The sequence below is a fragment of the Thunnus thynnus genome, chromosome 19 (genome assembly GCF_963924715.1).
Source record: "Thunnus thynnus chromosome 19, fThuThy2.1, whole genome shotgun sequence".
Classification (NCBI taxonomy): Eukaryota; Metazoa; Chordata; class Actinopteri; order Scombriformes; family Scombridae; genus Thunnus; species Thunnus thynnus.
In genome coordinates, this window is record NC_089535.1 from 16,457,833 (window position 1) to 16,476,064 (window position 18,232).

At 41.3% G+C, this 18,232-nt stretch overlaps 2 protein-coding genes across 4 annotated transcripts; both read left to right on the forward strand.

Moving 5' to 3' along the window:
- The first annotated feature begins 884 nt into the window (after positions 1-884).
- On the forward strand, positions 885-5,513 carry smtna (smoothelin a). Of its 2 annotated transcripts, none has more exons than XM_067574798.1 (8): positions 885-1,229; positions 1,844-1,966; positions 2,429-2,504; positions 2,609-2,728; positions 2,830-2,887; positions 3,395-3,512; positions 3,632-3,783; positions 3,957-5,513. In XM_067574798.1, the coding sequence occupies exons 2-8, from the start codon at positions 1,859-1,861 to the stop codon at positions 4,102-4,104; spliced, it is 780 nt and encodes a 259-aa protein (XP_067430899.1). In that variant the 5' UTR covers positions 885-1,229; positions 1,844-1,858; the 3' UTR covers positions 4,105-5,513. The 2 variants fall into 2 exon arrangements, with proteins under 2 accessions (XP_067430899.1, XP_067430898.1); XM_067574797.1 differs by having other exon boundaries at positions 886-1,229; positions 1,857-1,966.
- Positions 5,514-5,686: 173 nt separating this feature from the next.
- LOC137171045 (phosphatidylinositol 4,5-bisphosphate 5-phosphatase A) lies at positions 5,687-16,636 on the forward strand. Of its 2 annotated transcripts, none has more exons than XM_067574772.1 (13): positions 5,687-6,474; positions 7,455-8,048; positions 9,875-9,982; positions 10,155-10,263; positions 10,364-10,480; positions 10,906-11,081; positions 11,517-11,628; positions 11,832-11,941; positions 12,036-12,246; positions 12,376-12,513; positions 12,598-12,663; positions 12,749-12,853; positions 14,651-15,319. In XM_067574772.1, the coding sequence occupies exons 2-13, from the start codon at positions 7,459-7,461 to the stop codon at positions 14,660-14,662; spliced, it is 1,854 nt and encodes a 617-aa protein (XP_067430873.1). In that variant the 5' UTR covers positions 5,687-6,474; positions 7,455-7,458; the 3' UTR covers positions 14,663-15,319. The 2 variants fall into 2 exon arrangements, with proteins under 2 accessions (XP_067430873.1, XP_067430872.1); XM_067574771.1 differs by lacking the exon at positions 14,651-15,319 and adding an exon at positions 15,327-16,636 and having other exon boundaries at positions 5,690-6,474.
- Positions 16,637-18,232: the final 1,596 nt, after the last annotated feature.

Consider the following 18,232-nt stretch of genomic DNA (forward strand, 5'->3'; position numbering starts at 1 on the left):
TCTGAGAGCTGGAACCTGTGAATGTTCAACATTTTTGCTTAATAAATGTCTTTAATAATCAATTATTAGAATTGTTGCTGATTATTTTTCTGTCATTCGACTAATCATTTCCACACTAGATGCCTCTCCAGAAACGAGGACCAACCTTATTCACCACAGACATTTAAACGTCACAGTAGAAAGTCCTGCGTTAATAAGCTCAGGTGTTAATAATAAAATTAATGACTGAATTCACTTTAGCTGCTTCAGTTTCAGGGTCACTCAGGTTCATTGTCATGACTCACTGGAACAATAGAATATAACAGATCCCTCATTTATGTCATTAGTGACACCTGTATGCTTTTCTTAATATGACAAATCATATTGTCTGCTGTGGAAAAGGCCTACTGAGTGATAGCATGTTATCATGCGTGTGGTTAATTTGAAGCACTTGTAAGTTTTCACCACTTGGTGGAGCAATTTATCTGTCTCCTGATTTCTTAGCTCCTTCAGTATATCTGATCTAACTTTTTAAACACTTAATGATCACTGTTGAAGTTGAAGAGTAGTTTGCTAATGTTGTTTCCTTCCAGATGTGTGTGTTTGTATGTGTTTGCATGTATGTCTGTCTGTTCTCCCTCATAGAAACTGTTCCACTTCTATAAACAGGGTGCTACTGGTCAGCCTTTTTTGCCTGAATATGGCAGTGCTCCTCACTTTTTTGTCCTTGTTAACCCTTTGTTCTCCCTACCGAACAAGCAGCACTCAGTAAATAAAATGTGATCAAGTGAAAACTGCGCCCGAAAACCGAATTTGGCTGCGAGATTGGCCCACAAATTTTCACATGACATCATCCTGGATCCAGTGACAAGAGGCGGCGAGACTCCACTGAAGGCGACAGAGACTGATGGACCAGGACCTGATATGTTTGTTTCTCCCTCCTTCTCCTCCTCCTCCTCCTCCTCCTCCTTCTCCTCCTCCTCCTCCTCCTCCTCTTCTTCCTCCTCCTTCTCCTCCTCCTCCTCCTCCTCCTCCTTCCCATCTTGGGTGGTTCATGTAAGCAACCTCCACTCACTCTCCAAACATACATCCTTATGAAGCGCTGCGGTGTGAGGTGTGATATCAGGGCTGAGCTGCCACATTCTCCACACAAGTTTGAAGCAGGACTGAGGAGAGGGGAAGGGAGCACTGAACACTCCCAAGAAGCCCCAAGACTGCCACCAGACACACCAGTTTGATCCTAAAAACAGGTGAGTGACACTACATCTCAACAGCCACCAATCCCTCATTTGAATTTCTATTTTTTCCACATTTTATTTAATTTATCTTGAGCCATTAGGGCTTTACTTAACCCCCTTTGCCCTGTGTCAGAGCACATACTGTTATCAGATTCTCTCAGTAATGGTCTCATTCCACTACATTACTATATTTGTACGTGTTCTTGCCCCTTCTGTGCTGCACTCAGCCATGTTGCTGAGTTATAATGAGGGGTACTGCAATAAGACAAACACATTTCTTTGCACGGGGTAATAGTTTATGTCTGTTTAAACTCGCATAACTGTTTATATTTGAATGACTTCACAGGCTGAAGGTACAACAGATGTGGTCTTTATGCTCTGTTTGAGACTTTTGCACATTTTTTGTGTAAACAAATATTGTTTGTGCTGTTTGGTCTGTCTAAATAATTCAGATATTTTCAATCATGTGTGAATGTTAAACTTTGGATTATTAAGTCCAAGTTCAAGTCTTTTCAGGCGACTTACAAGTGTGTCTTTATGCATACTTATTGTCTTTCAGTCCTTGTCCTATGAAATACACTCAAGAAATGTGTATCTTGGGCTGTTTTTCCACATGATTTAACCAGATTCACTCCTCAGACATGGAGTCAAAACCTGACGGTGGACCAGCAGTGCCCAACATTCCCTCTGGCTCGTTTACCAGTGAAGAATTGGCTGCTATTGAGGATGAAGAGGTTCTCAACAAGATGGTTAGTAAATATTTGTCATGCAACTGTTGTGTATGGGAAATCTGGACAAAATCTCATCATCTAATATTGTGCAAAAGGATTTTTAAGAGCAGGAAGTGCGTTAAAAACTTGACACTGTGCAAAGTTTTCCGTTTTTTGGTTTAAGGTTTCTTGCAGATCTTGCTGAATGTTAAATATGAATCAGCCTCTTGTGTTTGCTGGCCTGAAGATTTCTCATGTCTTATTTTTGAAAAGTTAGGGTGATGTCATTTGGCTTCACTTGCCTTGTTTACATATGCATGGGACTTGTTCTCAGCTGTGAGTAATGCGCTAACTTGGTATTTGGTTTTAGATGTGCTACACATGTGAGTTTATGTGAAGACGTATCATAAAGTATTAAATAAAATATACCTTTAAGGCTATGGAGAGCTTTGCAGTTACTTTGATTTGTCTCTATTTTTAACCTGTGTTTTATCATTTTAGCTGGACAGTACAGTAGATTTTGAACAGAGGCGAATGATTCGTGCTGCGTTAAGGGACCTGCTCAAGAAAAAGAGAGGTAAAAGTGGAGTTGCACTCATGCGGGATATAACCGTCCAATAAAGTGACATTCTTCCTTTGATGCTCTGCTCATTCTCAAACTTCTACACCGTCCCTCATCAGATAAACGGGAGCAAGAGCGAGGGTCCAGGCAGCAGGACTTGAAACAGCAGGGTCTGAGCAAAGGAGGAACAAGTGTTAGCATAGGAAGAGCGTCCATGAACCAGCAGCCACCAAAAAACAGTAAGCCTGATTTATAAAGATGCTCTCTGACATAGCACTTCATATTTAATTTCTACTCCTTAAGGTTCTTGATATTATTTTGATTTTCTGCATCTTGTTAGAGCCGTCAGGCCTGCCGTCTCCATCAGCCTCCACTCCCTTCAACATGACAGTGGGCAGGTGAGTCACACTTCAGAGAGAGTGGCAGAGATTGTGAAAATTTTGTACGGTCAATTTTAAGAAGTGATCTTTTTAGCATGTTCTGGTTCATAAACTATACTAAACAGGATTTAAAAAATCATTTAATCACAAACGTGCCCACAAAATGAGCAAATTAGCTTCTTTTTGCAAATTAATTAATTAATGATTTTATTAACATAATGTTGGCCTTGCATGCAACACCATTTTTGAAACTTACATTGAAGCCACAGCCACCAAACTTTACATATTTGTTTACATATTTATATGGTAAATCCTAACTTTATAAAGATTCATTCAGCTAGGACTTATTCATGTGGTGCCTCTACTGAAGTGTGTGTCTTAACATCTAACCGGAGACCAAATGCTGCAAAGTAAAGTCTCTTGTATGTTTTGTTATCTCACCCACCAAAAAAGAAAAGAAAAACTTGTCTTGTACATAGCATATTTTCTGCACATCCGGTGTGTATCTTTGTTCCTTCTCCTCAGCAAGGCTGGCTCAGCTGGAGCCACACCCCCGACATCTCCTTCCTCTACAGCACCCAATGTTAAAAATGTCAAACAAATGCTTCTGGACTGGTGCAGGGCCAAAACAGAGCCATATGAGGTAAATATGCCCTGGCTCACTTTGTCTGTGAATTATTGCTCTATGGAGCTATACATAGCTCTGGCCCTTATGTCTCCATGGCTGCCACTATTTCTTCTCAACTGATTCCTTTCTGACAGGGCGTAGACATCCAGAACTTCTCCTCCAGTTGGAGAGATGGCATAGCCTTCTGCGCCTTGGTGCACCGTTTCTTCCCTGATGCGTTCGAGTACTCCATCCTCAATCCTTATGCGCCCAGGGAAAACTTCCAGCTGGCTTTCAGCACTGCAGAGTAAGCTCTCATTCCATATATGAAGGCACAGATGTGTCTTGTCTAGTGCAAGCTCCAGCTCCAGCAGTGCCCTGCAGTTGAGAACAAAGTGACATTACACCTCTGACGGCATATTTTCTGTGTCATTGTCTGCTATCATTTTTCAGTGACACATTCTCTGTCTCTTTCTGCAGGAGGCTGGCAGGCTGCCCCCCTCTGCTGGATGCAGACGATTTAGTCCGGATGAAAGAGCCTGACTGGAAGTGTGTGTACACTTACATCCAGGAGTTCTACCGCTGCCTGGTGGAAAAGGGCTTGGTCAAAACCAAGAAGCGAGCATAGACCCTTGAGAAGGCCGACTCTAGCTTTCATGATTGGATGTGATTTCAATTTTTGCAAATAATACACACATTAGCACAAGCTGAGGTCTGATAGATAATATTATACACTTTTTTTCATTGTCTATGATGCTTGACTTACCATGAAGTAAACGATTAAGTATTTGTTGTTTCCAGCTGATGCATTATTTGAATGTATAAATCCACAGTGCCTAATATGTAGCGTTTGCATTGGTTTGTGCGTTAGCAGCGACTTTCTACGTGCTCTCAGTGGACAGCTGGAGCTTAGGATCAGTACATTCCACTGAGATTACACATCTGCATTAATCCCAGTCAGAGCCAAAGAGAATCTGGGAACGTATTTTATGATGATGCTGTTGCTGCTGGCCTGAGTGTGTAAGTGTTAAAGACACATTTAATAAATATCATGTATCTTATAAATGCAGTTTCTTCAAGTAATTCTTGGCAAATAACAGCTTTAACTGACAGTTAATAGAAATAGTACAATCATTTTGTGTCAAGGCATGAATGAATAATCCATTATTTAGTCAGGAAAGGACAACAGAGGTTACAGTGTCAGCTATTTGTGCAGCACTTATTTCATGGTTTACTTTTATGCTGTGTGAATGTGGGATATATAGATTTCCTTAAATTAATTGCATTAGCTTTTCTAATCGGTTTATTGACACAATGCACCCTTTATGTGCAGAATGATTTATGTACCTAATGTGTATCTCACAGAGGTTGCATACTGCAGCTATTATTATCATAATCACAAAGCTGGCTCAAAGGCAGAGTCCAGGCTATAGTGAATGTTTGGTAGGACTACAAACAGCCCTGCAGTAAATAATAAGGTCATTTTGAGGCTGTAAAATGTTTTTTTGTAGCACCTCACTGCAATATATTATACGATGTGCCTGAAATTTTGTCCCAGTCCCTGTATATCAGGGATCAGAACAATATAAAGAGCACAACACACACAAGTCTCAGGAAGCTTATTAGGCTTCAGACTGTTGCTGTTCAGTTGAAAATTTAAATTGATTAATTTTATCACAACATCATAACTAAAAACCCCTGGGGGGAAATTCAGATGTTGCAGCAGCAGCTGCATCAGAATACAAAGGGAAATAGTGTCAGAGTTTAAAATAGAACAGGGAAATAAATAAATAAAATAAGAATACAATGCCATTATGGGTAAGTACACAAGCAGAGCAGAACAATACAACTGTACAGATAGAATTTCAGTGGCATTGAAGTGCAAAGCCAATGAACCACTGTCGAACACATTAACACCTGTTTAAGTCTGTTATTAAGCTTTACTCTAACTTAACAGAATATAATAATGTTCTCTAACATGAATTTATTCTATTTTATGATTCAGTTAAAACATTAAACACATCACTTTTTCCCTACCATGTTAAGCTTCACTTATTCACCAACTAGCTATAACTAATTCACTAGTTCTACTCAATATAATCATGTTTTGAGCTCTGACCTAATGTAAATCACAGAGACAGTATTAATTGCTGGATCACTTTATTATCGACTGCATTAAATTGTTGGAGTGCACAGCCTCCTGCAGCTGTTAGAAAGATGTCACAGCCTGAGCACATAGGGTAGCTTTTGCCAGACTGAAATTTAATTATTGGCATGCTGATCAATTCTCCCTATCAGTGACGCACTAATGTCAGTGCGTCACTCTTAGTACAGATGCTCAGTTATTTCTGTCTGGCTGCACTTTGGCAACTGATATTTTGTTGTGCCTTTCCTGCCCGCCCCCAGGTGCTCATATGTTTTACCCAGAGTGCATAGAGACACAGAGAGACAGAGAGAAAAATAGAGAGAGAGAGAGAGAGAGAGAGAGAGAGAGAGAGAGAGAGAGGTGCACTGTGAGTGTGCGTGATGGGTCGGTGTGCAGGAGGTACATGCGGCGGGATGCTGGCCGAAGAAGTGCACAGCTGCTCCGGCCAACTGCGCTGCCATATAGACACTGATATCAAGTAGGATGAGGTATAATCAGCTGTCCCGCTATATTGTCCTACAAACATCAGCATGCAAGAGTCCGGACACATCAAGCGTGACCGCCTCCTGTCCTGACAGCCCGGCTGCTGCGCGGTCTGCACCGTGACGGAGACGTTCGCTGTCCCCCGGTTACCGACGGGGTCTCATCCCTCCTGCAGGCTGTCTGTCTCTCTCTCTCTCTCTCTCTGGACCATACATCGATTTTACTCTCGCCTGTATTTAGCGTTGATTGACGTGCGTGACAAGAAAGGTGACTGATGCTTTTCCTCTCTGTGGATTTGTGAGATCACCTTTGCGGTTCACCTTGGAAATTAAATAAACAAACAAACAAACAAGAGAAAACGCATGAAAGGTAAGACAGATGTTTTCACGAGGTCTGTGCGCCGCAGCTACGTGTTTCTGTTGATTTTGCATGTAAAATTATGCTCCGTGGACCTCTTTATTTGTAGATAATGGAGCTATCATTCATCAGACCTGCGGGATCATGGACTTTACTTTTAAAGTGATTTTTTTTAATGCAAACATGTCTGGTCACCATCACTTAGGGCTGTTTTTTTTACAGGGTTACTACTGTGGTCACATGAAATTCTCTGTTACAGATCCCAATTTGCATATCATGAATAATTGAAAGAGGTGTATAATGTCTGTGTGGAAGGGCAGATAAACAAAATGGTGGGAGGCCCTTGTCCTGTCTTTTCAGGCATCCTCTACCTTTGGACCTATAGTATCTGTTGACATTGTCTGATGTGCTCCATTATCTGCAGCTGTGTGTCCCATCTCATGTATCTGTCTGTCTGAGCTCATGGTACATAGTTTCCCTGGTGGGTATGTAGGAAAAGGAGAAAGGAAAGCACTTAAATTGCGATCCTATTCCGTAACAACTACCAACAATTCTGTCTTTTGATTTTTAAAAGGGTCAGGGGCTAATTAACGTTGCTAGGCAACAGCGATGTAATCCAGGACAGAGGTCCAAAGTTAGTTCCTCAGCCCAATTGCCAACTCATGGTAACATCATCATCAGTGACGCTTGGGGACCGTCATGTGGACAGGTGCTCAGTATAATTTGATGCATTTTCTCAGCTTCTGCTCAGTGCAGGCAAATCCTTTGTACTCTTTCACCTGAACATCAAGGACACGCTGGTTAATTTAGAGATTTTGTGACCTCAAGTGAAGACAGGTTCACGACATTGTGAAGGGCAAAGAACACAAAAGCCACTTGTTTCATTTTTATGCTCTTTTATGTAAGCTACACTAAATCTCATAATGTCTTTTCTCTCAAACACTTAAAAGAATCAGGTTGTGTTATAATTATTCACATATTGTCTGTTGCAGGTTGATGGATCACGTGCAGCAGAAACAAATCAGCACAGACCCTTGTGGTCCCAAAGTGCAACACAGACCCTGTGCATTCAATGGTCCAGTCTTACCTCCACAGCTCGCAATCCAGAAACCGCCTCCCATCAGCCCATCAGAGGTGCACAAGAAACAGTCTGGACTGAGCCCAGTTCAGGCTGCGGTTGCACCTATGAAAGTGACAGATCAAATGCAGTCAGGCCATGCAAAGTCTGGATCCACTCCAGCAACACTGGCTAGTATAAGTCGGCCCAGACCGACTGCTCTTGGAACTAAACCTGCTCCAAAGCCGACCCGAATCTCATTAGAACCCTCCAAGGAAATAGATTTGATTCCAGTTTGCATCCCAGGACCTCAGAGTCCCAACGTCCTGCCGCACTCCCCAACGCAGTCCTCCTTCCCTCTTCACAGTCCTCAACGTCCCCACAGCCCTCAGCCTTACCTGAGCCCCAATGCCAGCCTTAGCCCCAAACCCAGCTTCAGTCCTCAGCCACAGAGGAGCCCCTCACCTGTGAGCACCACACAGAGCCAAGTGCAGTCTGAAAAGACAAGTGGAGATAACAATGACTTCAGGTAAAACATTTTTAGATGACTTAGGCTGTGCCGTTTCAAACATGGCTTTAAATAATTATGAATATCGTTCCCTGTTTTGTCTAAATTCAGTTTGCAGAAGCCGTCTTGCAGTCAGTTACTGTAAGCAAACTGACGTATGCCAGACCATGTCACATGAATCAAAGCTTCAAATTTCACTAAGAGCTTTATGATCCTGACAGAGTGACACAGCCACATTCTGCTGGCAGACTTCCCAGAGGCATACTTTTGTTTTGTTCCTCACTCATAAACAAAGGCTACTTGGTTTAAATTTGTGGAACAGTGTTTATATGAGGGATAAAATATGCCTGAAGGTCTTCAGATGGGAGCAACCTCTGAACGTCCTACTGTCAAAGACATGTTTCCTGATCCAGATTTTATATCAAGGATCATTCTGGTGATTTTTGGATGTTTTATCCCAGAAACTTCCTTTTAGGCCACAATCGATTTCCATTCATTTCAGCATCGTATGAAAATCAACTTGAATGGAAAATATAATTCACTGATTGTGTTTTCCTCTATATTTTACATTTATTTCCTCTATGTTTTACATTTATTTCCTCTATATTTTACATTTATTGCATTTTATTGACAGGATTTTGGCCTTGTCACCACGTAATACAAATGGGAGCAGTTTCTGTTTTAAAATTGGACTTGGAGGGCTGTTAAACAATAGTCCAACATTAGAAATGAAGAATTTGCTGTTGAAAAGTGTTCTGGAAATTAGATCCTGTAAACAAAAAATAAGCAAACAAGAACATTTTGAAAAGTTTTTGTCATTTCTGACATTAAAATGTTGCCGTTCACCAACAGGGAAAGTTGTCTTGTGTTCAGAACTGCATTAACATGCAATAATAACAGAACAAGACAAAAGACAAAAACAAGTGAATGAAGGTGACTTTTCCTTGTGATGGATTATCTCAACCTAATTTCAGGTTGTTGTAAGTTGATTTTCATTCTCTTTTGAAATGAATGGAAACAAATGGCTGTCTGGAATGAAGGAAATCAATTTAAAAACCTACAATATGGTTTGGATTTGTAGTTATTGTGCTAAAACATTCAAAAAGACCTTCATGGTACATTAAATTCATCATTTGACCCTGCAAATTTACCCTCAGGATCTGGAAATCTATCTTCGTATCTGTGTATCTATTAATAGAACAGTTTTCTTTTAATGGCAGAAATCAGCAATCCAGATGTAATGAGTTGTGAAGCTGAGACTGCAGAAAATTAATTGGCCACTTTCTTTATATTAATTTTTCAAGCACAAATGACAAGTATTTGCTTGTTGCAGCTTCTCAAATGTGAATATTTGCTGTTTTTCTTTGTCTAATGTGAGAGTAAACTGAATATCTTTGTATTTTGGACTGTCAGTCGAACAATAAGACATTTGAACTGACATCAACATGGATTTTGGGAAATTTTGAGGGACAGTTTTCACTACTTTCTGACATAGACAAAACTATTAATTGATTAATTGAGAAAGTGATCAACAGATTAAAGGATAATTAGTTGTGGCCCCGATGACGTGTTTCTGTAATGAAATAGTCTGGCTGATAGGACAGTTAGCTCCATCTCTCTCTTTTTCTCTCTCCTATGTATTCACACACACACACACACACAGAATACTTAGTCATCATCAAGGTACAAAGAGGTACTTAATTGTGCTTATCTTATTTTCTATATACGGAAACACCGACGAAAGCTATTTCTCTGAGGATTACAGCACAGATTATGTTCTCTTTTGCCTTACAGTATATAGTGCTTAAACCTAATGCGGCATTTCCACTGTCACTATCCTCTGAAAGGGTGTACATCGTCACATGGAACGTGGGCTCAGCTGTCCCGCCAGATGACATCACTTCTCTGTTCGGACCAAATGTTTCAGATGGGAGTGTTGACATGTTTATCATCGGGTAAGCAAATATTCCCACCAGGCTCAGCAGTGACAGAGAGACAGCCGTGAGTGCCCACTCACTCTCTCAGTCATCTGTGTTCAGTTTGATCCGTCCCCTCCTGTTACCTATCACTGTCCTTCTATTACCGTTTCCTCTTTGCTTGTTAATGATAGTTCTCTACTTTCTTCAGACTCCAGGAAGTAAATTCCATGATAAACAAGCGGCTGAAGGATGTTCTTTTCTCAGACCAGTGGACCGAGCTTTGCATGGACACACTCAGTCCCTTTGGATATGTTTTGGTCAGTAAGGAGTTCAATCTGTTGCCGCTCATATAAGACATTCACTAATTAAGGTATTTTGTAAATTTAACTGATATTTTCATCTATCCTATTCGTTTAGGTGGCGTCCCAGCGAATGCAGGGAGTGCTGCTGCTGGTTTTCTCTAAATTCTGCCATCTTCCATTTCTCAGAGGTGTGCAGAGAGAGAGTACACGCACAGGACTTGGGGGATATTGGGTACGTGCTACGCATCGAAGAGAGCTGCTGTCTGAGATTTATTACAAAATTAGTGGTGGGTTTGTGCCAGTGGGTTTGTTGGGATGAGGGGGGAAGGGAAGAGGGGATGGCTTCCTGCCAGCAAAGCGCGTGCATGCGTGGGTGTGTATGTCAGTGTGTGACCGTCCCATGCGTGTTGATGTCAGCATCACCCCTGGCTGCTGCTGGTGCAGTCTCCTTCTCTTTGAGGTCAGTGCAGCAGCAGGCCGTCTGGTTTTCTGGTTCTGTGACTCAGTGGCAGAAAAAAAACCATCCCGACCTTGTCCCAGAGCACAGATGCAGCTGATACATGCCAGGGTTTTGTTTTAATTTTATTTTAAAGATGTTAAGCATAAGGATTCAATTTCTGCCTGTGTCCTCCTTTTGCCCTTTTCCATCACTCAAAGGGGAACAAAGGCGGTGTCAGCGCGAGGATGACAATATTTGGCCACCCGGTGTGCTTCCTCAACTGTCACCTGCCAGCTCACATGAGGAACCTGGAGCAGCGGATGGAGGACTTTGAGAGTATCCTGCAACACCAGCAGTTTGAAGGAGGGACGGCCACTGGTGTACTGGACCATGAGTGGGTGGCATGATTCTTATATATTATTACCTGTACATATTACACCCATAAAAAGGTGCACACCATCATTCGGTTGTCAGAATCAATGGTTTAATGACACAAATGCACAAATTAATTCATGAACAGATTTAAGGTTTAAGATTGAAATTGCAACATCTGCTTCAGGTGCATCTTAGGAGGCCATATGACATGATCTTAAAGCCTTATTATTTAACCTTTCATGTGTGACAAGTAACACTGTATTTGACCAACAAAATGCTACATTTATCTCAGAATCTTGCACTTAAGTAAATTGATATTTCAATAGTGCCTTTGCAATTGCCTCTTTGAAATAATATCCTTCCTTTTTTTAAATTCAAACATCATGAGTTTATTTATTTGGATTTCTACTTGCTTCTTCATGTACATGAAGGGCCTGTTTTTTTCTGTCCCCAGTGTCGTGTTTTGGTTTGGGGATTTAAATTTCCGCATTGAAGACTATGACATCCATGTGGTGAAATGTGCCATCGACAGCAGTAAGCTGCCTCTGCTGTGGGAGCGAGATCAGGTGAGTCACCTTCAGCATTTTAAAACGTTTACCCATTCACAGAGACAGATGGATATTTCTGGAAAGATTTACACCACCTGTTTGTCTTTTGATCACCGACCACACCAACAGAGGGCGTTGTAGCACAAATGGAACATCAACAGTCTGTCAGGTTGAATGACTTCCTCTTCTGTTTTTTTTTCCATCATTTTTTTACTCTGCAGCTCAACATGGCTAAAAACACAGAGTCCATCCTGGAAGGCTTCATGGAGGGACCACTAAAATTCCCACCTACTTATAAGTTTGATGTGGGCACTCACACGTACGACACCAGGTTCGTTCAGGTGTCTCCATGACAATCAGCAGATTTTATTTGTCTATAAAGCAAAACGATGACCATCTGTCCCTTTTCGCTTCTTTTCTGTCAGTGCTAAGAAGAGGAAGCCAGCCTGGACAGATCGCATCCTCTGGCGCCTCCGTCGCACTGGCTCCCCAGTTCCTACCCACAATGCAGCACTGCAGCGGGGTCTCACTTCGTGGTTGGGTGGGGCAACTAAAGTGACGCAGCACACGTACCGAAGTCACATGGGCTACACCATCAGTGACCACAAGCCTGTTTCTGCTCTGTTTACACTGCATGTGAGACGATATTTTACACATTTTCTCAAATATGCTGCAACCAAATCTCCTAATGGCATCTCTCGTTGTGTTTGTTTATGCTTGCTTATGTTTTATTTCTCCTTCTATGCCTTGCGTTCTTTTTTCTAGTTCCCATTCAAGGTGGATATGCCACTGGTGGAGCTGCAGGTAAACAAGGAGTGGTGTAAAGTCTCTGATGCCACAGTCAGGTTCACCGTGGCATCAACTTATCAGCGCAGCTCATGGGACTGGGTCGCGATATACAAGGTAAAGAGCAGAGTTTTAATTAAATTCTCTCAATGAGCTTGAGATAAATTTGTTTATGGCCATAATGTCTTTGTTTCTGCACAGGTTGGATTTAGACATCACAAAGATTACCAGGCATACGTGTGGGCCAAGGGAGAGCATGTGACACAGGTGTGCCAGAAACTCAAACTCACGCATTTATTTTGTGCCACAACTGAACTCAGGGTTAATTTCTTTCTGTTTCTCCCTCCACCAGGTGACATTTTCAGAGGAGGATTTGCCAAGAGATGATTGTGAATACATCCTGGGTTACTACAGTAATAATATGAACAGCATTGTTGGACTGTCAGCACCCATTCAGGTAACAAGATTCAGAGGAAAAGTATTTATCTCACTGCTTCTTATGGTATATTTATGAAGGATGTACGTACAGTGCTGCTTGAAAGTTTGTGAACCCTTTAGAATTTGCTCTATTTCTGCATAAATATGACCTAAGACATGATCAGATTTCCACTCAAGTCCTAAAACTAGATAAAGAGACATCAGTTAAACAAATGAGACAAAAACTTTACACTTGTTCATTTATTTATTGAGGAAATGATCCAATGTTACATATTTGTGCATGGCAAAAGTATGTGAACCCCTAAGATTATCAATTCATTTGAAGGGGAAATTAGAGTTGGGTGTTCCAATCAATGGGATGGCAATCAAGTGTGAGTCTGGGAGGCCCTGCCTTATTAAAAGAAGAGAAATCTGGGTCTTCACCGTCAAACTCTGAGCTTCACAGCATAGGTTTGTTGAAGTGTTTCATGGCTCAAACAAAGGAGATTTCTGAGGAACTTAGAAGAAGAGTTGTTGATGCTCACTCGGCTGGAAAGGGTTACAAGACCATTTCTGAAGAGTTTGGACTCCACCAGTCGGCTGTCAGGCAGATCAAATGCAAATTGAAGACATCCAACACTATTGTTGCCCTCCCAGGAGTGGTCGGACAACAGAAATCACATTAAGAGCAGGCGTGAAATAATCCAGGAGGCCACAACGGACCCCAGGGTAACGTCTAGGAAACTAAAGGTCTCTCTTGCAGTGGCTACAGTCGATGTCAATGAGTCCATCATCAGGAGAACATTGAACATCAATAGTATGCATGGCAGAGTTGCAAGGAAAAAAGCCACTTCTCTCCAAACAGAACATTGCTGCCGTCCACGGTTCGATCAAGACCACGTGGATAAGCCAGAAGGTGATTGGAACAATGTTCTGTGGATGGATGAGACCAAAATCGAACTTTTTGGCTTGAATGAGAAGCGTTCTGTTTGGCGATAAGCAAACACTGCATTCCAGCATAAGAACCTTATCCCATCTGTGAAACAAGGTGGTGGTAGTATCATGGTTTGGGCTGCTTTGCTGCATCTGAACCAGGACAGCTTGCAATCATTGAAGGAGCTATGAGTTCTGAGTTATACCAGCAAATTCTACAAGAAAATGTCAAGGTATCTGTCTGTGAACTGAAGCTCAACAGAAAGTGGGTCATACAACGACACTAAACAACAAGTCGTTCTACCAAAGAATGGTTAAAGCAGAAGACAGATAATGTTTTGGAATGGCTGAGTCAAAGTCCTGACCTTAATCCTAAAGAAATGCTGTGGAAGGACCTGAAGCATGTAGTTCATGCAAAGAAGGGCAAATGGGCTAAAATTCCTCCAAGCTGATGTGCAGGGCTGATAAACAGTTACTGGAAACGTTTGGTTGAAGTTATTGCTGGGAAAGGGGGTCACACCAGTTATTGAAAGCAAGGGTTCACATACTTTTGCCACCCACAAATGTGTAAGATTGGATAATTTTCCTCAATGAATAAATGAAAAAGATGAAAAAAATGTTTTTTTTGTCTCATTTGTTTAATTGGGTTCACCTTGTCTAGTTTTAGGACTTGTGTAAATATCTGATCACGTTTAGGTCATATTTATGCAGAAATACAGAAAATTCTAAAGGGTTCACAAACTTTCAAGCAGCACTGTATATACAGTACACTACCGGTCAGAAGTCCAGTGAATAACCTTAAATGGTACAAAGGTAAGAGGTAAACTGCTAGAAATAATAAAAAAAAAAGTTTAGCGATGGATGTAAATTAAGCCTTGAAAGTTGATGCAAACAGTTCCTACAGGTGTCTGTATGAAGGCATGGAGGAGGAAGCCTGATGGTCCAGGGCTCTTTTTGAATGACCGGCCCCCTGGACCAAAAGGGCTACCACAGCATTTTGCAGAGCCGTGCAACACCCTCTGGTCTACGTCTAGTCATGGGTTCATCCTACAGCAAGATAATGATCCAAAACATACCTCCCGGCTGTCAGAACTACCTTAGAAGAAAAGAACAAGGCAGTAGTCTTCAAGTCATGGAACGGCCAGCACTGTCATCGAGCTGGTTTGGGATGAACTGGACAGAGTGTGTGACACATTTGTGGGAACTTCTGCAACAGTGTTGGGAACAACATTTGATTTCCATTGTAGAAAGAACACCAAGAGTGTGTTCGGCTATTATATCTGCAAATGGTGGCTACTTGGAGGAGTTTACTATTTAACTTTTGTTAAATAAAAGGCTTCCATGATCTCTTTCTACACTGAGACATTAAACTATGTAAATTTTAATAAAAACTGGAAAAATAGAGGTGGTCTAAAACTTTTGACCGGTAGTGTGTACATGGCCATAAGTGTGTGGACTAAAACTTTCTTCTTGGACTTCCAGTACTTATGTGCAAAAGTGCACATAGTGACTGTATGTGACCATACATGTATAGTGTAACCTTTCAGCACCTTCGCTCATTTAGTTCTCATCCTCAATAGATCACGATTCCAGTCCACAGCCCCACCGCGCGGCGCTCCGACAGCTCAGACTTAAGCTCTGAGGATGACAGCACCTTGGTTCTGCTGGCTCCAGACTCCCGCAGCCCGAGCCCTAAAACCAGCAAACACCACCATAGCACTCGCCGTAGCCGCAGCCCTGCTGTTCCAGCTCTTTCATCCAAACCCCTCCCGTCCCTGCAGGGCCTCAGCCTCTGCCCCCGCTCCAAAGATGCCCAGACACGTAGTCGCTCACCCTGCTCTGCCGCTAAGAAGGAGCGACTGGTCTCCCCTGACGCTATTGCGTCTCCCACCATCAGCCCACTCAGTCCCCGAAGCCCCGTGTCTCCAGGTGGCAGCGTCACCGTACCAGAGGCTCTGATCGCTGCCATCTTAGGGGAACACAGACCAGCTCAGGTTAGCCCCACAGGGGTCAAACAGATAGGAAAAGCAGGGGAAACAGACACTTCATAGAATATAAAACATCAATAGATCAAAAAGGAGGTTCAGTGAGGAGAACGATGGCAATACCCATGCATCCAGAGTCTGATCTGACCCCTCACTGTCACTGTGCTCGTAGAAGCAGCACATTTAATGACTGGTAATGTAGTTTGCAAACATTCCGCCTTGTAGCCCTGCAGCTCTCTGTTTCTGAATCTACCATCATCTCATACACTGTGTGTATCTCAGAGTCAAAGATGTGTCTTGACTCCCAGTGACAAGTGCTTTTATAGACTCATAAGCTATATCATACGTAAACAAACATATTGAATGTGAAACCAAAGTCAGAGTAAATCTGTGGCGGATGTGACCAGTTATTATTGAATGCAATATGGATCCATGTAAACAGTCTTGTATCAAAGTAAGGACCCTGGATCTGAAGTATTGATGGTATCAAAGTCCACAACAGAGAGAGTGTGTTTGTTTGTGGCTGTGTGTGAGTGTGTGTTTGTGTGTGGGGGGTGTTTGTATAGGCTTATGTGTTCAACCATAAATTAAAAGTGTGAAATATAGTGTAAAAATTTAACTCTATAGTTCTTGGTCTGTATTCATAAATTGAATGTAATGTTACCAAGAGTAGCGAAAGAGCATTTTACCACTTCAGTCAATCTACCATTTACATGTGACTGTGTGACTTGAAAAGTAATCCTCGATCAATGGTCTTATTCTTAGCAGCTTTGTGAATACAGCCCCTGTTCTATAGAGCTCAGTGAGTGGATGTTTAGGCTAATGTGTTTCAGGTTTTGCTTCAAGGAAAACATTGTTATTTGATTGTGTGAATGTGCAAATAAAAAGAACAAACTGAAAAACAACCGAAAAAAATACAGTTTACTGGATAAACACCACTATACACGCACACGGGGAGAAGCGTATATTTGACTTGACAAACTTAAAAAACATCTCAACTGATGATTCACCACTTAATTTGGGCTTCAGGCGTTTGTCTTGGAAAGACTTTATATTCTCCCCAACCCCAAAGATAAAAAATACATGTTGAATGTGTGAGTGTGGCAAATGGGAACATGCAAAACATTTAGCTCAGATATTACAAATGTGTCACAGTAACAACATGCCAAGATAGCTCTGATTATTGTGCTTTTAAATAGTAAAATCTAACAATCTTTAGAATTTAACAGTTTCAAATGGCATTTAAGTTAGTGAAAGGTGGACAATGACCTGTTTAGGACCTTTTGGTCTTGACTTAGGATTTCATATCCAAGACTGAAACGTGCCTCTGGCTTAAAACAATGACTCTGTCCCAACTTTGCATCTGCATGTATGGGATAGTCTGGATGGAAAGTCTATAAGTTGAACCTTTGATACAGGACAGCAGCAGATAGAAAACAACTTGTGTCACAGATAGATGCAATGAAGGAATCTGAAAATTGTCAAATCAATACAAAGAACATCTTGAGGTTTCTACAGAGGTACAGATTAGTGTGCACAGTTTATAGATTGCCTTGATGTTTGTAATCAAGATAATTACTCTTTGGATTAGTGAGTGGATCTAAAACCAAAGACAGACACCATGGAGAAGAGGCGCAACAAGCTGCAATCATTCCCTGCAGGAATAATAAGTTTTTATCTGACAGACAGCCAAAAATAAGGCATCTGGTGTCAACTGCATCATCAGTGGAAATCTACTCAAACAACTGCCACTAAGGGTTTGTAATCCACATGTTGAGCAGAAACAAATACTTACTTTCTATTAAGTTTGGTAGTGGATGAGATATTTCCTGGTATGATTTTAAAATAAGAAAATGGAGGTTCAGTGGTTCCCTATCCACATACCATGAGGGCTAGGGATAAATCTGATAAATCCTGTGAAATACTGAATAATTTCACCTTTTCAGGTCTCTAAAAATCCTTAAAATAAGTTCAATACTGAAACTTTAAAGGATAGATTCAGGTGCCCACATTAGCACTGAAACAGGTTTTCCTTGTGGTAATCATTCCTCCTGTAAATATTGACCATTAGAAGATCCCTTCCTAATACACTTATAGTGTAAGTGATGGGGGATAAAATCCACAAGCCTCCTTCTGTGCAAAAATGTATTTAAAAGTTTATGTAAAGCAAATATGAACCTTCAGCCGTCTGAGTTAGTCAAATAAAGCGGATATCTTCCACATTTACAGTCTTTTTAGTATAAAATTCCCTCTTTGTGTCTTGATGGACAGTGTTTTCTCAGCTGCAGTGGAAGGATCATAACAAAAAGATAGAATTTGGCACTAAAAAGACTTATTTTAAAGGATATTGATTTGATTTGACTCATTTGGGTACTGTCTGTATATGCTGCTGTTATCATATGTATATGCTTTGCATAGATTATTCAGGTATTAATATTTACTACATTCAATTCTGACAATGGACAATCCATAGACAATGTTTCTATTCTATTTATTTTTTA

Coding starts and splice junctions, on each gene's coding strand:
- smtna (XM_067574798.1), top strand. CDS start 1,859: ATGGAGTCAAAACCTGACGGTGGACCAGCAGTGCCCAACATTCCCTCT. Junction 2,729..2,829: donor CCAGCAGCCACCAAAAAACA/GTAAGCCTGATT, acceptor GCATCTTGTTAG/AGCCGTCAGGCCTGCCGTCT. Junction 3,784..3,956: donor CTGGCTTTCAGCACTGCAGA/GTAAGCTCTCAT, acceptor CTCTTTCTGCAG/GAGGCTGGCAGGCTGCCCCC.
- LOC137171045 (XM_067574771.1), top strand. CDS start 7,459: ATGGATCACGTGCAGCAGAAACAAATCAGCACAGACCCTTGTGGTCCC. Junction 12,247..12,375: donor CTGCTCTGTTTACACTGCAT/GTGAGACGATAT, acceptor TCTTTTTTCTAG/TTCCCATTCAAGGTGGATAT. Junction 12,854..15,326: donor GACTGTCAGCACCCATTCAG/GTAACAAGATTC, acceptor CATCCTCAATAG/ATCACGATTCCAGTCCACAG.